At 41.0% G+C, this 21,776-nt stretch overlaps 2 protein-coding genes across 3 annotated transcripts; both read left to right on the plus strand.

Moving 5' to 3' along the window:
* Positions 1–2,357: 2,357 nt before the first annotated feature.
* On the plus strand, positions 2,358–11,683 carry LOC139473930 (uncharacterized). 2 transcript variants are annotated; one of them, XM_071256788.1, is made up of 6 exons: positions 2,358–2,437; positions 4,019–4,378; positions 4,759–4,951; positions 5,844–6,012; positions 6,945–7,326; positions 8,582–11,683. In XM_071256788.1, the coding sequence occupies exons 2-6, from the start codon at positions 4,066–4,068 to the stop codon at positions 9,472–9,474; spliced, it is 1,950 nt and encodes a 649-aa protein (XP_071112889.1). In that variant the 5' UTR covers positions 2,358–2,437; positions 4,019–4,065; the 3' UTR covers positions 9,475–11,683. The 2 variants fall into 2 exon arrangements, with proteins under 2 accessions (XP_071112889.1, XP_071112957.1); XM_071256856.1 differs by lacking the exon at positions 2,358–2,437 and adding an exon at positions 3,036–3,101.
* A 2,678-nt stretch (positions 11,684–14,361) lies between these two features.
* Positions 14,362–21,720, plus strand: LOC139468841 (cell death abnormality protein 1-like). The gene is made up of 5 exons (XM_071250980.1): positions 14,362–14,399; positions 15,341–15,424; positions 16,764–17,663; positions 18,894–18,975; positions 20,893–21,720. The coding sequence occupies exons 2-5, from the start codon at positions 15,355–15,357 to the stop codon at positions 21,266–21,268; spliced, it is 1,428 nt and encodes a 475-aa protein (XP_071107081.1). The 5' UTR covers positions 14,362–14,399; positions 15,341–15,354; the 3' UTR covers positions 21,269–21,720.
* The last annotated feature ends 56 nt before the right edge of the window (positions 21,721–21,776 follow it).

A 21,776-nucleotide genomic window follows, 5' to 3' on the forward strand; every position in this document is an offset into this window, starting at 1 on the left:
CAGGCTATGTTGACACACGTTTTAGGAATGCCTTGGGTATTAACCCGTCCATTTCAAATCTATTTGCCCTTCTAGCAACTAGCTAGCAAAAGCGCGTGACCCATCAAGACAGCCAGTCAGTTGCAATGAGATGTGGGATTGGGTCCACACGTTTCAGAGTATATGCTATCGTATTATCTCTTAACACGGGTACTGTAACTTAAACAGATGTTACCTTAAGGGGGCGATTCTCTTTATAAGATCATTAACGGTATATCACGGGAAGGTTAATGCGAATAAATTGAAGATAAAGTACGTAACCCTCTCAAGGAGTGAGAAAAGGTCTGGGTCGTGGAATATTATGGAATATATTCTATACGGAAGATATGTGTTTCGTGAATTCCAACGGAATTTGGAAAACAGTACCGGTGAGACTATGGAAAGTTTGTCAACTACTCGAGTAACTCATGTTTTCTTTAAACAACAAACTATTTTGATGGAAACACCTCATGAAAAGTATAAAAAATGTTCTGAAACTGTTATTCTGTTATTTTGCCATCAACAACTTAATCTTAAGAAAATAATCTGTGTATACACATGGATTAAAAATGTTTGTTTTCCCATGTTATCCAAACTAAAAAAAAATTAAATGTTTACTATCAAATACCTTTCCTCTTTGATGCAAGCAGTCTAATAATTTCTTCAGGTAGCATCAGATACAACGGGGGGAATCTTAACAAGATTGAATATAGCAAACATGTCTCGGCCAAAAGCAAGTTGTCTAGAGATGACGTTTCAGGATCTGAGTAAACCTCGGCGATTGATCAAAACGTAAGGTAAACTGGAGATAAACTGGCCTTTGTTTGTCCCGAGAGATATGAGTATGATGTGAAAACCGCTACTGGTGTGGTGTTTAATGGTCCGTAAAGTCAAGTAACGGAAGAATGTACGGGGAATTAATGTGCTTCATCTGCAATCCTACGTCGGTAGATTTTGTTGACGAAGGTGACGACGGTATGGTCGTTGAAGGAAACAATATTCTTTTGAAGAAATGGGACGAACTCTCGACAGAGTGAGTGAGTATGGTTTTAGCAATACCAGAACACCAGAAATGGGCTTCACTCAGTATACCAATTCCGGGAATCGAACCCGGGATTCCGGCGTGACGAGCGAATGCTTTAACCAGTAGGCTACCCGACCGCCGCTGCACTCGACAGAAAGCTTAGAGGTAGAACCAATCATCGGCATGGGGTATCTCATAAGCAAGATGATGAATTCAGTACATTTCCATTCTGCGGGGTGTGTGGAGATGTCTGCTGTTAAATCATGAAGCTCAAACATTTCGGTGATGAGGACATGACAGGTTTTGTGATGTATGTGGAAACCACCCGATCCCGTTAGTCGCCTGTTACTGGAAGCACAGTTGCATTGTACGGCAAGCATGAGTGGTTGAAGACCTACACATGTATTCTCACCCTGATCTTCTCGTGTCCTATTTCTTAAGACAAGTACAGAGAGACAAAGTCAGACTATTGTCGTTACCTTTAGTCACGTCACGTCGCGTTTTTTCATTGCAACTCACATTCATACATGACCTCAACGGATTATTGCAGACAAATTAATTTTAATCCAGAAAGACAGATAAGAACAACTTACGTTCCCTTCATTTAAAATCCACATACCATCGCTGAAAATCTTTCGATGCGGGTCACTTGCAACCAGGAGATCTGTATCTACGGAATTTTAAACCCACCGATGGATAACGAATTCTTGAAAAGTTAATGTAGACTTGTAGGCTTCACCAAAGCTGTAAACGTCCGAGGCCTGCATAAACTCGGTCTTTCCTACACCCAGACACCCCACACCCCACACCCACCACCCCACCGCCCATCACCCCAACCCCCACCACGACCATGCACACACATTAAGCTGACAGGCCGGGGTGTATAACTGAAATACCCTTCACAGCGGCGTTAACCCAACTCAATCACTCACTCACCCAAATAGCCCTTAGCTGTTTTTTTTCTACATTGGCCTACATCTAAAACATAGTTTACCTAAATATGACATAAACATTAGAAGGGTACACGTATTTTACGGTGCGACACTTTTCAGGAAATATCAGCCCACTGTACTACGTACGTTGGTCGTGTTTTTCAAATCGCATAAATTTGTGCCTGCACATACTGACAAATATAAATTGAGTTCTGTGAATCAACTTCCGACATTCCGATTGATAAAAAATGTTCTATTCAAGTTGAACCCGGGTCCAAACGAAGGCAACAAAAATTGTGCCTTTAGATAAGACTTGATTCCAGTCAAACATATCCGCGCGTCCTCGCATTTGCATCATCGTGCCAGTTGGGCGTTGTTTGTCGTTATACTATAAATAGAACCGTGTGAAACGACAAAGCTTCCCTTCAAACTTTTCAGTGTAACAACAAACGGCAGTGAAAAGGTAGGATCGAAGCAGTTTGTTTCCTGGTGATATTACTCCAGCTAGGTGTATATCATATATCAATGGCAGTCTCTACAGCGAGTTGCCTGACACGAGCAAGCCCATCTTGGGTTCTGTACGGATACGCACTGACTCACTATACAGTGTCTGTACTATCTATAATCGGTGTCACCATACATGCGTGTTATCAGGTGATACTGAGCCTATATAAAAGGAAGATGACGTTCATAGTATTCACTGTTATTGAGTGAACACCTGGCCTGTTAAACGGCTATACACCACAGGCTCCGTACAAATGGCAGTGGACACACCCGTCAGTCCGATTCCTTCACCGATTTGTCCTATTCAAACTATTTTACCCACACATGTTCTATATATAATTACGTTTTACGTGCTATCGTGGACACGTCATCAAGGTATTATCTTGTTCGTGGACGTAAAAAAACCTACCTAAGTCATCAATCGCAATATCAGTTCCGGATATTAGTGACGCAGTGTCGACATACCAACACATACCAGATAAAAATAAAGATTCCATCATGCGTGCTTCTATATATGATTCTTATACATGCGTAATCGACAAATCTAACCTCACACCTTCATATTAAACTAAGGATTGGGTTTAGCAGTAATATTTAAAGAAAAACGCAAGTGGAACAGAAGCGTAAGTTGTAGTTGTTTTTCTTTAAACGTCATGGAATTTCTCATTCTCATTTAAGACCGTATTCAGTGTCTGCCCAGAGAGTCGGAAGTCGGTGTGTTCGATCTCCGGCCGCGTCAAACCAAATACGTTAAAAGATTACGATACTTGTTGCTATATCCTGTCTGGCACTACTCACGAAGGAGATGAAAAGGTCTAACAGGCTTGGAGTCAGTATATTGTGTCTGAGTTGTCCATGTTAGTACTGTTGAAGATGAATTGCATGTCTTATTTAAGTGTAACAAGTATTCCAAGTTAAGATCCACATATCTCCCCTTCTTGAACAATGACTATACATCTGAAATGTTAATGATCAATATTATCAACTCACAAAATAAACATGTTATCTTTTCAGTGGCTACTTATATAAAACATGTTTTTTCTATCAGATTCAAGGAGATGTAATTTCTGTATATGCACGTGACATCATATTATGAGTTAGTTTCAATTGTACTTTAGGCCATATGACCATAATACTGTCGTAGTGAATAAACCTGTCTGTCTAACTGTTACACTGCAGCATTATATCTCAGTGGGGAAGCACAATATATCCGGCTATATTCCTGACTAGTACGAACACACAGACACAGACAAACGCACGCAGGCACGCAGGCACGCGCTGGTCGCTATATATAGGTGTTCGACCATTGAACGCGGAACGCGACGTTAAAACCCTTTCCACCTCACTTCATGTCTTATATAATACGACAATCATCTATATTACCGGTTTTCCTGTATTAAGTGCCGGTGTATATTTTGGGCAATGTTTTGCTATATATGCTTACATTTCTCTCCATTCATGATTTAATTAATTCACTATATGTATAGTGTTATACTGTTCTCCTCACGTCTCAGACAATACCATCTTATAACATTTTCAGGAATGAACAACTGAAACGATAGGAACACATGACCATCAATAGCATCAATGGCGGAATCATATCACAGCAGTGGATCAAATTCCATAGTCAATGACCTCTTACAAAGGTCATGCAGCCTTGAAACTGAAGATGACGATAGTGGGTCAAGTGTTGATGACCTTCCCCAGGTCAAGGACATTATGAAAGAAGAAATGATCAAATGTATCCAGAATGTTGAGGAAAGGTTTCAGGTGTATACTAAGAAATGTGCCAAGTTGCTACAACTGGGCCAATGTAATCCAAAGAAAGTTCAAAGGGCTATTTCCTACATGGAGAATTACATCATGCAAGAATTTCGTGAAAGGGAACCATATATAATAGGTACGTATTGGATGAGAACAGACTATCCTTGCAATGACAAGGATAATATTTATGGATGAACAACTTCTTTATTACAGTTAGGAGCTACGTTTATCTGCGGCATGGTATGTCAGTGGGCTAGCTGTAGAAAATCGACAATGTTCCTGACTTGTATAAGCACGTCGCTACATAAGTGCAATGATCTTGAACGCGACCTTAACTCCCATTTCACCCCACCTCCACATAATAATATTCATCTTTGCTGAATACGTTGAAACTACATCGATAGAGTTTTATACATTCTACCGCTATTTAGCCTTTCATGCCCAATGGAATCGTCGGGGAATCGTCGGGGAATCGTGGTTATTGTCTAGTGTTGATGTTCTATGATCCACTTCCAGAAAAAGACGACAAGAGAATTAACGTGCACAGAGATGCTCTGAAAAACTGCTACCCCGAAATTATCAGCAACCTTGAACTTGAGTCCTCTTATGTCCTTGACCGACTTTTGGAAGATGACGTCATGTCTATTGCTGACAAGGACAGTATTATCCTGAAAGGAACCAAACGGTCACAGAATGAAGAATTTTTCAGGTTTGGATAAATCATTTTTCCTAACGACATTACTGTTATAACATACATATAGGAGTCAACAATATCTCAATAGATTCCTTCAGGATAACAGTAGACCCTCCTTCAGACACACGCTCCACTTTTTACCCATTGATGGTCGCTGGAAAACTAAAATGGCCACCCTTCGTCTACACTGCCCTATCTGACTGATGTGTAGACCAGACTTCGCGACATCTGTTCACAAGGCATCCGGAATGACATGCGCACGTGTATAGAAGAATACATGCGGTTTGTGACAACCATTACTACCCTGCAGTCCCACATGCTCTCGTAGTCCCGGTGGGGCAACAGAGGAGCGTAGCAGTTGAATGCAGCATGTAGTTAGGAAAATACAGTGGAAGCTTGACAAATCTTCTAAGTACCGCAAAATTAACTAATGTTATGCTTGGTTGGTTGTTTGGTTTGTTGTTTAACGCCGCACTCAGCAATATTCCAGCTATGCGACGGCGGTCTGTAAACAATTGGGATCGATGACATGGATCCAACAAGTCAGCGAGCCTGACCACCCGATCCCGTTAGTCGCCTTTTACGACAAGCATAGTCACCTTTTACGGCAAGCATGGGTTGCTGAAGACCTATTCTATCCCGGAATCTTCACGGGTCTAATGTTATGCAGGATACCGACACATGCATTAACGCTAGGGCAAAACTTGCTTTCCCTTTTCACGAACATCTTGTGTCATTGCTGATTTTCAGCGTTCCATTCATGTAATTATCCCGCGAATTTGCCTTTCACGCCCAATTGAATCTGTGTTGGAGGATAATACAAACTGATGATACTCTTTGGGTGACCTGTGTTCTGTTACGTAGATTATTCTCTATTCATCTTTGAATAACGATTGATTTGTTTTAGATATATCCACGGGAGAGTAACATTTGAAGAATTCCATCGCTCCCTCCTCCCCAGCCTAAGGAAAGATCACGCCCACCTGGCGGATATCATCTCCACAGAACTGGATGTTCTGGATGAGTCTACCGAGGACGCTCAGTGTAGTACATGTAAGGCGTTGAGAATCGTCCAGGTAAACAAAGTTACACAGTAGTTTCAGAGTAATAGGGGGCACGGGGGGCCCAGTCGTCTAAGGCGCCGCGATTCGCTATGCAGAGTTGCGTCCCTTGGGCACGCCAGGAACCTAGCTATGATTGTGGGTTCGAATCCCGGTTCGCCCCGATTATGTTTCTAGGTTTGTCAGCACCTTACCCGTGCTCGTGGGTTTCACCGAAGTGGTAAACGTCTGAGTCTTGCATCATATCGGGCTTTCCTCCCACATTAAGCTGACACGCCGCGATATAACTGAAATACTGTTAAAAGCGGCGTTAAACCCAACTCACTCACTCACTCCCTCAGTGTAATAAATGATCTCAGTTGATCCGTTGATTGAAGGAAGTTTATGTCAACGGCTTGAACATGTAATTGTTAGTCTTAAGGCAGATTTTTGTATCTAACATTGTTTTTCTGCATGATGAATAAAGCAACTTCGCATGGAGGCATATATTTGTCATCTCAAGGCAATCTTTTAATCAGAGAGGGACTACTACTGTCATGAGGGTGAATGACTGAGTACAATGTGAATGATTGTGTGGTACTTCAAGGTCAGCTCGTGGGAGCTATAACAGGACTGTGTGGCTTGAACTATTGGGCGATCAGTTCACCTGACCACCGATCATTTTCGACATATTTAACACAGACCTACGAGAGTCGTTTCTTGAAACAGGGACGCGAACAGTCAACACTCACCCGCTGACAAAGGATATTATCAGCCGATTCCCATTGTGTCGCCTTAGGTCAGAGGTACGAGGGAATGAACATTCGTAAAACTACAAACAATTTAGTTTGTTCAGCGCAGGGATTACATGAACATTAATTAAAAAAGAAATAAACAGTTTCATTTGCTTCATACTTGTTCAAATGTCATTTTAGTATGTTTTATTATTGTACGTTTATCTGTTGAAGGTGAAGAGACTGGCGACACCCCTGTTCAGCGCAGGGGCTATAGACATTGCTTTCCATGCCGATCTGAAAAGTGCTGCTATCACCAACAGCCAGAAATGGTCGGAACTATTGAAACACGACGACGTGGCCCATGTCCACATTATCAATGCCATGAAGACGAAATTCCCAGATCTGTACCACGAGTTCAAGCGGAGGAACATAACCAAACTGGAATGCTTCTGTGGCGTCCCCGACACCTCCAGCGTTGTGTCCGGCTTCATGGCCTTGCCTGGTCACCAGTCTGATATGACGGCACCAACGACCACTGGGCAGTGCGATGTAGGAGTGCTCGATGACGTCCAGTCATTCCTCCTGTCTATGCAAATCCAAGACACCGAGTCTGGTATTGAATACACAAATTATATTAATTACACCGGCCTTTGAATAATCAAACACATGTTATATGTCGCTAGGTATTAGCTTATTTGTTTGTTTATTGGTTGTTTAACGTCTCCTCACTTACGTCTGTCTGTAAATAATCGAGTGTGGACCAGACAAAACAATGATTGATATTATAAGCAAATTTCCACGCTGTTAAGGTGAAGGACACGCATTCAAACAAGTCATCGAACCTGACCACCCAATCAATTTAGCCGCCTCGGGCGACAAGCATCGGTTGGTGGCGATCAATTTTAACCCAGAGCATCTACAGTATGTGTAATGCATGTGTCCTAAAGCCTCCATGATCAACTGGTCGTGGGTTCGGAATGTTTATGTATATAACAAAATCTTCTGAAACACATTTTACTTTATCAAACTTTTCTACTTGAAAGATGCATTGTATGTTTATTCTCTTTTGTGTTAAATGTAAAACGTGACTATAATTACACCTTTCTTTATGAGACCGCCTCCGTGGTCTTGTGGTAGAGCGTCCGCCTGGAAAGCAGAAGGTTCAGGATTCGATCCCTGACCGCGTCATACCAAAAGACGTTAAAATATGGTACTTATTGTGGAGTAGCCTAGTGGTTAAAGCGTTTGCTCGTCACGCCGAAGGCCCGCGTTCGATTCTCCACATGGGTACAATGTGTGAAGCCCATTTCTGGTCTCTCCCGCCGTGATGTTGCTGGAATGTTACTAAAACGGCGTAAAACCATACTCACTCACTCACCCACTCACTCACTCATAAGGGCCTAAAACAAGTAGGCCCTGAGTCAGTATACTGTGTCTGAGTGAGGTATTCATGTTAAACTGCGGCATGGTATCTCAGAGGGCTGGCATTATAAAATTGGCATCAGTCCGGACTAGCACCAGCAGCCACACACACACGTGCATGCACGTGGCTGTATAAGTGCAATAATCTTGGACGCGACGTTAATCCCCAATTCACCCAACCACCTTCACGATGATATTGTTTTGGTAATCTGATGCAACTGTTAACGTGGTGAGCGGATCACCAGCAAGCATCGATGTACATGAGCTTCATCTTCAGATTGATGACATACATACATACTCTGCTATTTTTCGGACATGTGCATGCAAACGTTATTGATTATGAAACTGGTATATGTCCAACAATAAGTGGCATTGCGCCAAGGTAAAACATACCAACCGTTATCAATTTATCAATGGGTATGTAAAAGCCTCATTTGCGTTTTCAGCGTATCCCATGAATGCCCGTCCCCGTGGTATCTGCGTTATCATCAACAACCGCGACTTCGAGGACAGCAGGGATGCTGCGCGTCTCAGTAACAGCGGAGAGCCTCGTCTTGCGAAGAGGGAAGGGACCGACATCGACGCCAAGAGATTAGAATACATCTTTAGCAAATTGGAGTTTACCATACGGTCATTCACCAACCTAATTGACACACGCATGATAGAGGAAATGCAACACATAGCCTCCACAATCGACCATAAGCCCTTCGACGCTTTCGTCTGTTGTATCCTGTCCCACTGTGTCAAGGATAAGGTGTATGGGACAAACTGTGAAGTGGTGAAGGTTAGTGACCTTACCGCGCCTTTCAGAGCATCAGCGTGCCCTTCCCTGGCAGGCAAACCTAAAATGTTCTTCATCCAAGGAGCTCAAGGCAATATCCGAATGCAAGGGTTGAACGTTGAGGACGGGTCCGAATTGCCAGTACCATCTCAGGTAACCAGCGTCGATGTATCCATGGCTAACGACGACCCGCCGCAGAACAGATCCGACGAGCCTACACATCCTTCTGAGAGAACACCAACAGCATTAAACGTCATCCCTGATGAATCTGATTTCCTTCTAGGGTACGCTACAGCGCCAGGGTACGTGTCCTACCGGAGCAGGCATCATGGCTCTTGGTACATTATCAAGCTGGCTGAAGTGCTGGAGAAGCATGGAGACACACAGGATCTTCTCGGCTGCTTACTGATGGTGAACGATGAAATAGCCAAGGGCAATGCTTACATGGGCGATGGAGTGTTTAAGCAGATCCCGGCTCCGATGTTCACCCTTAGGAAGAAGGTGAACCTCACGAGTGATCCACTGTGGTCCAGATCACTGTCGGCCGTCAGCGAATAACGCTGCGAATACACTTGAAACATAACGAGCTCTTGTCTACGGGCATGTATTTTTTACTGAGGTAGCCAGTAATGGAAACAATGCTCATCTTGTGGTTACAGAAGGTACGCATCTTCCTGCAATGAATGAGATGGTTGTAGACATAAGGAAAGTCAACCCCGTGGCAACCCCGAGAACACCCCACCCCCTACCCACCCACCGGATCCCCCACTGCCACATATAGGTGATAGATTACCAATGAGCTTTTCACATTAAGAATGACATTGAATATTAGTCATTGAAACTATTTGTTTACATTATAACAATTTCATGTTAACTACTTAGTCAACTGAACAAAAACAAATAGCCTTACTACTATATGTTGCTTATTTCGCGTTATGCATGATATACAAGCAGTCGTCGTTACCAGAACGTTTACATGAACCTTGATATGTTTTGTCTATTATGTGTTGCAATTATGTTATGATAGTCTAGATAAAAGTAATATCATGTCATATTCTGTTTTCTGTTGTATTAATAGCCAAGATGGGGAAGGATATTTGGATAGAGAGATCGGTGTACATCTCAATTGGTCATATGTTACAATTCTAAATAACACGTCCCATTTTAATTCTGGAAACCCAAAAGTCCAGAAACTCTACGGTCTTTTCCCAGTCTCGGTCAAAGGTATTTACAAAAATAAGCATGCTGTTTTCATGGGAACGTACTAAGGAAGAAAAAATGAAAAAAAAAGTTTAAAAACTCAATATTTACACCATTTACACGAGTGATCCACTGTGGTCCAGATCACTGTCGGCCGTCAGCGAATAACGCTGCGAATACACTTGAAACATATACGGGCATGTATTTTTGACTGAGGTAGCCAGTAATGGAAACAATGCTCATCTTGTGGTTACAGAAGGTACGCATCTTCCTGCAATGAATGAGATGGTTGTAGACATAAGGAAAGTCAACCCCGTGGCAACCCCGAAAACACCCCACCCCCTACCCACCCACCGGATCCCCCACTGCCACATATAGGTGATAGATTACCAATGAGCTTTTCACATTAAGAATGTCATTGAATATTAGTCATTGAAACTATTTGTTTACATTATAACAATTTCATGTTAACTACTTAGTCAACTGAACAAAAACAAATAGCCTTACTACTATATGTTGCTTATTTCGCGTTATGCATGATATACAAGCAGTCGTCGTTACCAGAACGTTTACATGAACCTTGATATGTTTTGTCTATTATGTGTTGCAATTATGTTATGATAGTCTAGATAAAAGTTATATCATGTCATATTCTGTTTTCTGTTGTATTAATAGCCAAGATGGGGAAGGATATTTGGATAGAGAGATCGGTGTACATCTCAATTGGTCATATGTTACAATTCTAAATAACACGTCCCATTTTAATTCTGGAAACCCAAAAGTCCAGAAACTCTACGGTCTTTTCCCAGTCTCGGTCAAAGGTATTTACAAAAATAAGCATGCTGTTTTCATGGGAACGTACTAAGGAAGAAAAAATGAAAAAAAAAGTTTAAAATCTCAATATTTACACCATTTACACGAGTGATCCACTGTGGTCCAGATCACTGTCGGCCGTCAGCGAATAACGCTGCGAATACACTTGAAACATATACGGGCATGTATTTTTGACTGAGGTAGCCAGTAATGGAAACAATGCTCATCTTGTGGTTACAGAAGGTACGCATCTTCCTGCAATGAATGAGATGGTTGTAGACATAAGGAAAGTCAACCCCGTGGCAACCCCGAAAACACCCCACCCCCTACCCACCCACCGGATCCCCCACTGCCACATATAGGTGATAGATTACCAATGAGCTTTTCACATTAAGAATGTCATTGAATATTAGTCATTGAAACTATTTGTTTACATTATAACAATTTCATGTTAACTACTTAGTCAACTGAACAAAAACAAATAGCCTTACTACTATATGTTGCTTATTTCGCGTTATGCATGATATACAAGCAGTCGTCGTTACCAGAACGTTTACATGAACCTTGATATGTTTTGTCTATTATGTGTTGCAATTATGTTATGATAGTCTAGATAAAAGTTATATCATGTCATATTCTGTTTTCTGTTGTATTAATAGCCAAGATGGGGAAGGATATTTGGATAGAGAGATCGGTGTACATCTCAATTGGTCATATGTTACAATTCTAAATAACACGTCCCATTTTAATTCTGGAAACCCAAAAGTCCAGAAACTCTACGGTCTTGGTTGAAGTTTGGCCCATGGGCCTGACCATGGGCGAGAATATTTTCCTTTACTCAAATCTCATGTTTTTGTTTCGCAAATATTTAACTTGTATTCCATCAAGTATCATGCACAAAAATTTAACTCATTTTAACTTAATTCAACGATTTTATAGCGATATTGAAATAGTTCGCCCATGGGCGAGAAAAAGGTTTGGCACATGGGCGAGAATATTTTCCAATACACAAAAATTATTTGCTTGTTTCGCAAATATATTTTAATGCATTCCTTCACGTATCATGACACAAAATTTAACTCATTTTAACTTAATTCAACGATTTTATAGCGACATTGAAATATTTTGCCCATGGGCGAAAAAAAGGCTTGGCCCATGGGGAGGCCCATGGGCGAGAATATTTTCCTTTACTCAAAACTCATGTTTTTGTTTCGCAAATACTTAACTTGTATTCCATCAAGTATCATACACAAAAGAGCAGGTATTGTAGAATCACCTGTAAATAATGCCGACACTGTAATTAGATACAACGTCCCAATGAGAATTATCATAAGAAGGCTGTTTTTTTTCTGAACTGTTACCATTTTCATACCAAAAATGACAATGCATTTAAGAGTTGCTTTAGTGTCATAATATTCACTCAATCGCCTGTAAACATCGCACCGCATATAATGAAATAATTATTTCGAGATTTCTTTAGAATGTGAGATATTCAGCTAGACGTTATGCAATGAAAGACGAATCGGGTTTTTTTTCCATTAAAATACGCGCACTTGTACCTGTATATTGCATATCTATTGTCACTTAATTTCCCAGTGTGATGTATCAACGAGACATAAAATGGGAAGTGAAATAGAAACAAACTAAACATTGATTCGTTGAAAAATAACGCCAATGAATTGGTGTACACGCGCATGAATTTGTATGATAAACTGTCAAAACGTTTTGAGAGATAAGGCCGGGTTCATTAAAGATCGTTGCAATATGTAAAAAAGGTGAAATTTGTAAAACTTCTGCAAAGGAAACATGCAACCAAAGGCCCTTTTAATGTAGTAATGTCATGATATAATACAAAGTGTGTTTCACATGATACAATATACTTTATAAACAATTAGTTAATTCTTTAAAGGGACTGACGAAAACATGGGCGAAATATTTTAATAACGCCAAAAATTAGTTGAATTAAGTTAAATTGAGTTGAATCATGTGTCATGCTTATAATGCCTTAATGTATTTGCGAAACTAAAACTGTTGAGCAAAGGAAAATATTCTCGCCCATGGGCCAAGCCTTTTTCTCGCCCATGGGCGAAATATTTCAATATCGCTATACAATCGTTAAATTAAGTTAAAATGAGTTAAATTTTGTGTATGATACTTGATGAAATACAAGTTAAGTATTTGCGAAACAAAAACATGAGATTTGAGTAAAGGAAAATATTCTCGCCCATTGGGCCAAACCTTTTTCTCGCCCATGGGCGAACTATTTCAATGTCGCTATAAAATCGTTGAATTAAGTTAAAATGAGTTAAATTTTTGTGCATGATACTTGATGGAATACAAGTTAAATATTTGCGAAACACATGAGTTTTGAGTAAAGGAAAATATTCTCGCCCATTGGGCCAAACCTTTTTCTCTCCCATGGGCGAAATATTTCAATGTCGCTATAAAATCGTTGAATTAAGTTAAAATGAGTTAAATTTTGTGTCATGATACGTGAAGGAATGCATTAAAATATATTTGCGAAACAAACACATAATTTTTGTGTATTGGAAAATATTCTCGCCCATGTGCCAAACCTTTTTCTCGATCTATTTTTGTAAATACCTTTGACCGAGACTGGGAAAAGACCGTAGAGTTTCAGGACTTTTGGGTTTCCAGAATTAAAATGGGACGTGTTAAATACATTTCTCAATAAAACAGGTGTTTTTAACAGGTAAGGTTTACCTGCAAAGAAAATGAAGTAAAAGTAATTGTTTGTTTACAATAGCGGTAATATGATTATCATCTAACGTCAGGTGGGCCCCTTTGAAATTGCACAATGATATAAGTGAGTGAGTTGGGTTTAACGCCGCTTTGAAACCTTATTATAGTTATATCACGGCGTGTCAACGTAATGTGGCAGGAAAGCCCGAAGTGATGCAGGCCTCAGACGAGCACGGGTATGGTGCTGACAAACCTAGAAACATAATCGGAACCTGCGGGATTTGAACCCAAACTCATAGGTTGCTGGCGTGCCCAAGGGACGCAACTCTGCAGAGCGAAATGCGGCACCTTAGACGACTGGGCCAACCATGCCCCTCCCATGGATATCAGAACGGAATAACATCAAATGAATGTTTATACGTTGAACACTACGTCTAGCGTAGCATCTCAAGCCAGACCTTCGGGTAACTGCAGCGTGAGCGGGCAAAGTGGGGCATATAAATATATAACCTCTAGTGCACCGTACTGACACAAGGAAGTATTTAGCTGATCTGGGAGTCTGTCACGAACTGAAACTGATCCTGTTAGCTTTGTGGTTTAATCAAATACACGGTCTATGGGGCAGTTCAGCTGGGGTATTTCCCTTAACATACAGGTTGTATTACTATGAGTCATGACATTGCTATAACTGGATATGGGTATCGCCCATGATATATCCATGTTTATATCACAGAATAACAGTACGTTAGTCACAATGTCATTGACAGGTAAGTCATTCAATCACCTCAATAATATTTGCAGTAAATATGTTTAAAACGTAACATTTTGACTTCCCTGTACAACTAGAATAAAGGTAACCAGTCATACTTTGAATAATGTGCTGCACGAAAAATGTTTTCATGAAACGTCGGACATCACTTTCGTTTTGATTGAACCACCGTGTTATTCCTCGTTAACAGTAGCTGTAACGACCGTAGAGGACTGTGCGGTCAATACAAGTCATGACATTACCATGTATTAAGCTGATACTTCAACGATGGCTTTTTGGTAACATATCCAACACGTTTTCTATTTACAGTTTACGGGGACATTGAAACCACATTCATAATCATGTTCTTTAACTTAATGAAAGCAAAACCGACACAATCGGAATGTTCTGTGCAATATGAGACTATTTTAAGGTACGACGACAGCCTTCATCACATGCCTTTGCGATACAGGATGTTGTTTGTAATATGTTGTTAAAGCGTCCGCGTCCGAAATAACCGGTATCGAAATCACCCAAAAAAACACAATTTTCTTTGTCAGGCGAAGAGCATTGTCGACGCATCATTAAGGTTTTATGCCTTGTTAATAACATATTCAGTGTTCAATATTCTGAAGACAAAGGTTGTGAAGACCAAACCGCTGAATGTTAAAATAACCATCTTCGATCGCGTGAATCTGCTGTAATTATTTGAAGTAATTTATCATGCCCTTTACATTTGTTTTCTTCGTTGGTATATGTTCATCTGTTTGGCATGAGTTCCATTCAATACTAGGACCTCACCAATTGTTTGTTGGTTGTTTAACGTCGCACTCAGCAATAATCCAGCTGTATGACGGTCTGTAAATAATCGAGTCTCGACCAGACAAGCCACCTGTACACTGTCTAACTGTCACCGTGTATATTGTCATTATTATGTTTGTAAATTTACCTTGTTTTCAGGATAATTTCACACAATGTACCAGTACGTGTGTTTGTCCTTTGTGATCGTGATGTTTCTCGGACAAGGCTACACAGATGAATCAGGTGAGACCAACCACTGACACAACGTAAGTTAACTAAAACTCGTTATGATTGATCTATTGTTATCTCAAACTTTCGTTCGAGTCAAAGCTCGACGTGAGAACCGATTAACATGAGAATTGTGTAACACCTGGGCCCCGTCCCACAATGCGATCGCAACGCAACGACAATCGTAGGTCTATGTTAAAGTATGGGAGTTGCGATTACCTTAGGGCTGAGATAGCTTTGTGGAACGGACCCCTGAAGTCTTGGGTGACACCATTCCCCATCACGCCTATGTTAACATCGACTGGTTTGCATGTCTGAGATACAATTGTTTACATGTCGCTTTGATAATTAGGATATTGTTGACTGTAACATAAAACAGCCTCTTTACAAATTACAGTCATTGTTGGACATCCGACATTGTTGGTTGCATATGATTATGTCGGATTAACGAGTATGTCGGATTAACGAGTGTGTCGTATAAACGAAATTAGGTAGTATTAACGTTCGTGATCGAAAATCGGACAACTACACGAAAGATAACGATTCAAACACGTTGTAATAAAAAAAAAGAGGGAAAAGTCAATATTCATATTGTTAGGTTACATTGTTAGCGGAATATGTTTTCTAATCATGCTACCTCTAAAGTTTAACACAATGTATGACGGATTCAAAATACTTTTAAAGCATAGTCTGGAATGGAAGTCGCCAATTTAAATCAAGTGCCACAATGCTTAAGAAAGCTGCTTTCTAAGAGGCTGAAGTTGAGTTCCTGTTAGTAATTTCATTGCTCGGTCAAAGTTCGCGAAAGGTTGTCCTGGCGTGACCTGTAATGGGATGTCCTGAGCGGTAGCGAGAACTTGTCACCGATTTTATGAGATTGAGGTAATCTAGGCATGTGATTAATCCTATTTTGTTTATTTAAAGCAGTTATTGTTTATTATTAAGCAAGTTTATCTCTGCAGCCGTTGAAATATGCAGCTACTCGAGGACTCGTCTCGCATCAAAACATGGGTCTGTGTACTAGCGGGCAAATGACCACGGAGTACTCTGATCACGTGTCGGATTAACGAGACTGATTATGGAGTGATTTCGGTAATTCGTTGCAAATTAGCTGTAGTTCTAATAGTGTTACATTGTACGATAAAAATAAGAGTGAGTAAGGCAGTATAGTTTTACGCCGCTTTTAGCAATATTCCATCAATATCGTTTCTGGGTACACAAAAATGGGCTTAACACAGTGTATCGAACCCGGGCCTTCGGCATGAAGAGCAAACGCTTTAACCACCAGGCTACCTCACTGCCCCATAAAATATGATAACTTAAACGTGACAAACTCAATACTTCACAATTTCAGTCGAATGCCCAGTAGGCTTCTGGGGAGCTGGTTGCAGTGAGAAGTGTCCAGAGGTATGTCAGGACAGCTGTTCTACACAAGGTATGTGCACTGACTGCACTGGAGGATACTTCGGAATACGATGTAACAAAACATGCCCCCCTAACTGTTCTGGGGGACGATGCTACAGGTTTAATGTGTCATGCGTTGAAGGGTGCAAACCTGGTTGGTATGGCAAGAAGTGCGGCGAATCTTGTCAGTGTCGATCAGGGGTCTGTGAGCGCAAGACTGGACACTGTACATCAGCTCCACGTAGAGTTGTATTGCCAAAAGAAGAAACTTCAACAGATGCTATATCAAAAGGATCTTCCTGCAGTGAGGTCACCCGACAGCGATGCAAATGGAAACGCTGTTTTCAGGACGATGGTCATTGGGTTTGCGATGGTTGTGCAGATGGATTCAAAGGACGACAGTGTTCTCAAAATTGTCCACAGGGTTGCAAATCTTGTAAACAGGAGGGCATGTTATGCATCGAATGTCAAAAGGGTTTCTATGGTAGGACGTGTCAGAAAGCATGCCCCAATTGTAAAGACGGCTGCCACTTGCGTTATGCCAAATGTCAAAGTTATTGTGTCGAGGGTTACTTTGGCCCTTCGTGCAATAAACGTTGTGGCAATAATTGTAAAAATAGGACTGCAGGACTTGGACCATGCAACCAGGCGACCGGGGCGTGTACCCTAGGCTGTGAGGACGGATATTATGGCCATACTTGCCAGAGGAAATGCTTTAGAGCCTGTACATCAGCTGGGAAGTTCCAGTCCTGCCATTCTGTGTGTAAACGGGAGTTTAAGGAAAGCGTGGCTGAAACCGCATCGTATAACGGCTCATCTGCAGATTTCGGCACTGGACATGGTGTAACATGTAAGTCGTCGTATTTATATGATCATTTCTTAGCATATCACGAGGGCAATAGTGTGACTCTCTGTGTGACTGCGTGTATCCCTCGCTATGTACATCAATACGTACTCCCCGAGGGGTAAGTTTTCAACGAATTCATCTAGCCCCCATTTATCACAAACATTTAGCACAATTTGAAACCAAACGGAGATTGAGATGCGAAGCGTTTGTTTGTCGCCATGTTGCAAAGTGACAGACGACAATTTGTGTCTGTTCAGTATCTGTGCACCACGTGCTCCTAATGTCAATATTACATTACACGACGCTGTTGCGCTTGTCAGGAGCTTGAAGTGCAGAGATTCAAGAGATTGCAAAATGTCGGTTGCCATGACGGCGGGTATATTTTTTTCTGGTTATACAACACTCTAGCGGGGTACATGAAAATGTACCAAAATGTCATTGACCAATGAAGGTAACCTATTTTACATGTGAGGTACGATATATGGATATGTTTGATTGATTGATTGTTTATTGTTTAATGCCGCACCCAGCATCATTCCAGCTTTATCACGTCGATCTGTAAATAATCGAGTCTGGACCCGACACTCCAGCGACTGACATCATTAGCATCGATCCACGCAATTGGTATACGATGACATGCTTCAACCAAGTCAGCGAGCCTGACCACCCGATCCCGTTAGTCACCTCTTACGACAAGCATAGTCGTCTTTTACGGCGAGCATGGGTTGCGTGTCGGATATGTTTGAAGGTGTATCACAGTATGTAAAGGTGTATCAAGGTATACGATGAGGTGAGGTGAAATGAGGTTTAAGGTCGCGTCCAAGATTATTGCGCTTATACAGCGACGTGCATGCACATGTGTGTGTGTCTGCTTGTACTAGTCCGGACTGATGCTGATTTATAGTGCTAGCACACTTAGATACCATGCCGGAGTTTAACATGAATACCCCACTCAGACACAGTATACTGGCTCCGAGCCGACCAGTCCTTGTTTTAGTCCCTTTATGCCGAGTGCCAGACAGGGTAACAACAAGTACCATCTTTTAACGTCGTTTGGTATGACGCGGCCGGGGATCGAACCCCGGACCTCTGCTCTCCGGGCGGACGCTCTACCTAGTGGTACCACAGCGTTCTCAAGGTATACGGCGGAAAATTGAGGAGTGTGAAGGCTTCTGAAGGTGCGAGGAGGATATGAACAGTTTACACTGTAATTTATTGTCATCTTCTTTGCAGATATCAGCAACAAAGTAGTCGTGTCGGTGATCATAACAATAGTTGTCGTTGGGTTTATTGTTGTGTTTGGGACTTTAAACTGGTAGGTGGATATAACACTATTCATACTATTAAAGGATGATTTGTTTTCCCCTGTATATTGTTCCCTAGCAATGATTCATTTTTATTGACTAGAGGTTGTTGTATTTGTGACGTTTTCGTTTTCTATTCCGTGTATGTTTTACGTACAACGATACACAACGTAAATTGAATGTTTACATTGTGTTCAAACCTACGGAAGCGCTTAAGGGACATGGATAGGAGAAACAATAATAATATATTGTGCACAAGAGATACTAAAGTGTGCGCACGATGGCGTATATATTGCATACGAAATACTATACCGTGCGCACGAAATGAATTGACATCATCGAGAAAGTGCATTATATCGTGCGCACGAAATATTTTACCTTGCACACGCTATAATGAAGCGTGCGCGCGCAATACTAATACTGAATTAGTTGTTATGATAAAACATTGATGACAAATGTTTATGTTATTATTTTCAATAACATAACATTTGCACAAATTCATATGAAGTGCAGTTACATTTTTATCGTTAATCCACATTCACGTTTTCAGGTTCGTTTTTCATTATTTAAAACACAGTGACTGCCTAATTACTTTGGCTTTTCATATATAAAGTAGTGCTGTACATTTTTATACCTTATGGAAGAAAAACAAATGAAACAGGCTTCCTTCTCTTCGGTTTTGTTCCTAATATCGAGAAGGAAATAAAGGCGTATTATATGAGATCTGACATCTTCCATGTGTCCCAATTGTATTACCGAGAGTGAATGCGGTGGTATTTGCAGTGCACACTCTAGTGTCCTGGTATCATGCTTTCAATAAATCGGTTGCATATCTCGTGCGCAAGATAGTTATGTTTATCATATAATGGGTAGGTTTCTCGTCGGGATAAAGCCAACGGATAAAAACGATATCCGTTGTGGTCATATGCGGATAGAGATGCAAATATCAAAGGTCAAGTATGGACTACTTTCAGTGTTTATAAACAAACATGGCGTCGACCTTGTCATTCGGCAATCGAGTCAGAGTTAACCATCGGGAATCTGGATAAACTACAGAGATAATTGTTATCTTTATCAAAATAACATTCCAATATACTTAAAATCAGTATCTAACTGTGACGTAGCTAAGGCATTTTATAAGTTTTGGCAACTTTGGAGATATAAATTTCAAGCGGGATCATATCTGTGCTTGTAGACCTCTGCGGCTTGAAACATTTTCAACAACCTGACATAGTTGAATTTGGCCGAAATATGTTCGATTGTCGAATGACAAGGACGGCGCGATGTTTGTTTATAAACACTGAAAGTAGTCCCTACTTGACCTTTGATATTTGCATCTATATCCGCATATGACCCCAACGGATATCGTTTTTATCCTGCCGAGAGACCTACCCATTATATGATAATTGTGTTAATCGCGTTTCTTCATTTCGTGAGGAGACTACAGCACATCGTGCACACACTTTAGTATCACGTGTGCACGATATATAATTATGTTTCTCCTATTAATACCCCTTCGGTGTTTCCGTACAAACCATATACATTCACGAAGGCATTAACTGAACCTCTGTTCAGTGATACAGTAAATTTTTTTTAGAGATTGCTGGGATTTTGTCTGGAGATTGGATATTTTTTCACTGCAAAACCAGATATTTTATTAATTAATACTATCAGCTTGAATGGGTTTTTTTCAGAAAAACACTTTGCAACAATTTGATTTTTGTGGCAGACAATTTCTTTTTTTAACAGCTAGAAGCATAAATGTTTCTTCAAAGATTTGTGGGGAAATTTATTTTTCCATAAAAATCCCTGACGTGTCTTCAGTGTTCATTGTTGTTGCTAAAAGCACACTCGTAATATATTTACTTACTTAGATATATTTCAGAAGTATTCTGAGAACTTTGTGGGTAAATATGTGTGTGTTTCAGGTGCGTTTTACCAGCAAAGCGAAAAACAGAACGAGAAGTACAAGTCATTTTTATGGTTCCACGAGAAGAATTCCCCCAAGACAGTACCGACATTTACAATGGAAACCAAACTAACGAAACGGCGACGATGACATCGATGCTTGGATCAAATGAGGGTGATGACCAAGAGAGGACGTATTTATATGTTCCGCCATATATGCGCTCCACCACCAACCACAGGTTACAGTTAGAAAGGGAGAATGAACACCATTATGAATCTTTAGACAGCATCCACGAAGGTCGTCGAAATATCATCATACATGATGAACATGAACGGCTGTCCGCGCACCTAGCACAGCGTTACATGGATGATAGAGGTCATTCGTCGTATGTTTAATTGTAAGGCTACGCTGGGTGACTGGGTGAAAACTACACTGTTAGGTGAGGTGAAATGGCCGTCCAAGATTATTGCACTTATATAGCGACGTGCATGCACGTGTGTGTGTATGTGTGTGTGTGCGCGTGCGTGCGTGCGTGCGTGCGTGCGTGCGTGCGTGGCTGCCTGTACTAGTCTGTTCCAGCAGTGTATGCACAGTGTATTATACACTGCTATAGTGGCCCACCTATATGTCCTGCTTTCTTCAGCCTTTGATCTACAGTGTATTATACACTGCTATAGTGGCCCACCTATATGTCCTGCGTTATTCAGCCTGTGATGTACAGTGTATTATACACTGCTATAGTGGCCCACCTACATGTATATGCCCTTCTTTCTTCAGCCTGTGATGCACAGTGCATTATACACTTCTATAATGGCCCACCTATATGTCCTGCTTTCTTCAGCCTGTGATGCACAGTGTATTATACACTGCTAAAGTGGCACACCTATATGTCCTGCTTTCTTC

This window comes from Haliotis cracherodii, unplaced genomic scaffold (assembly GCF_022045235.1).
Source record: "Haliotis cracherodii isolate W230 unplaced genomic scaffold, xgHalCrac1.p SCAF_1, whole genome shotgun sequence".
NCBI lineage: Eukaryota > Metazoa > Mollusca > Gastropoda > Lepetellida > Haliotidae > Haliotis > Haliotis cracherodii.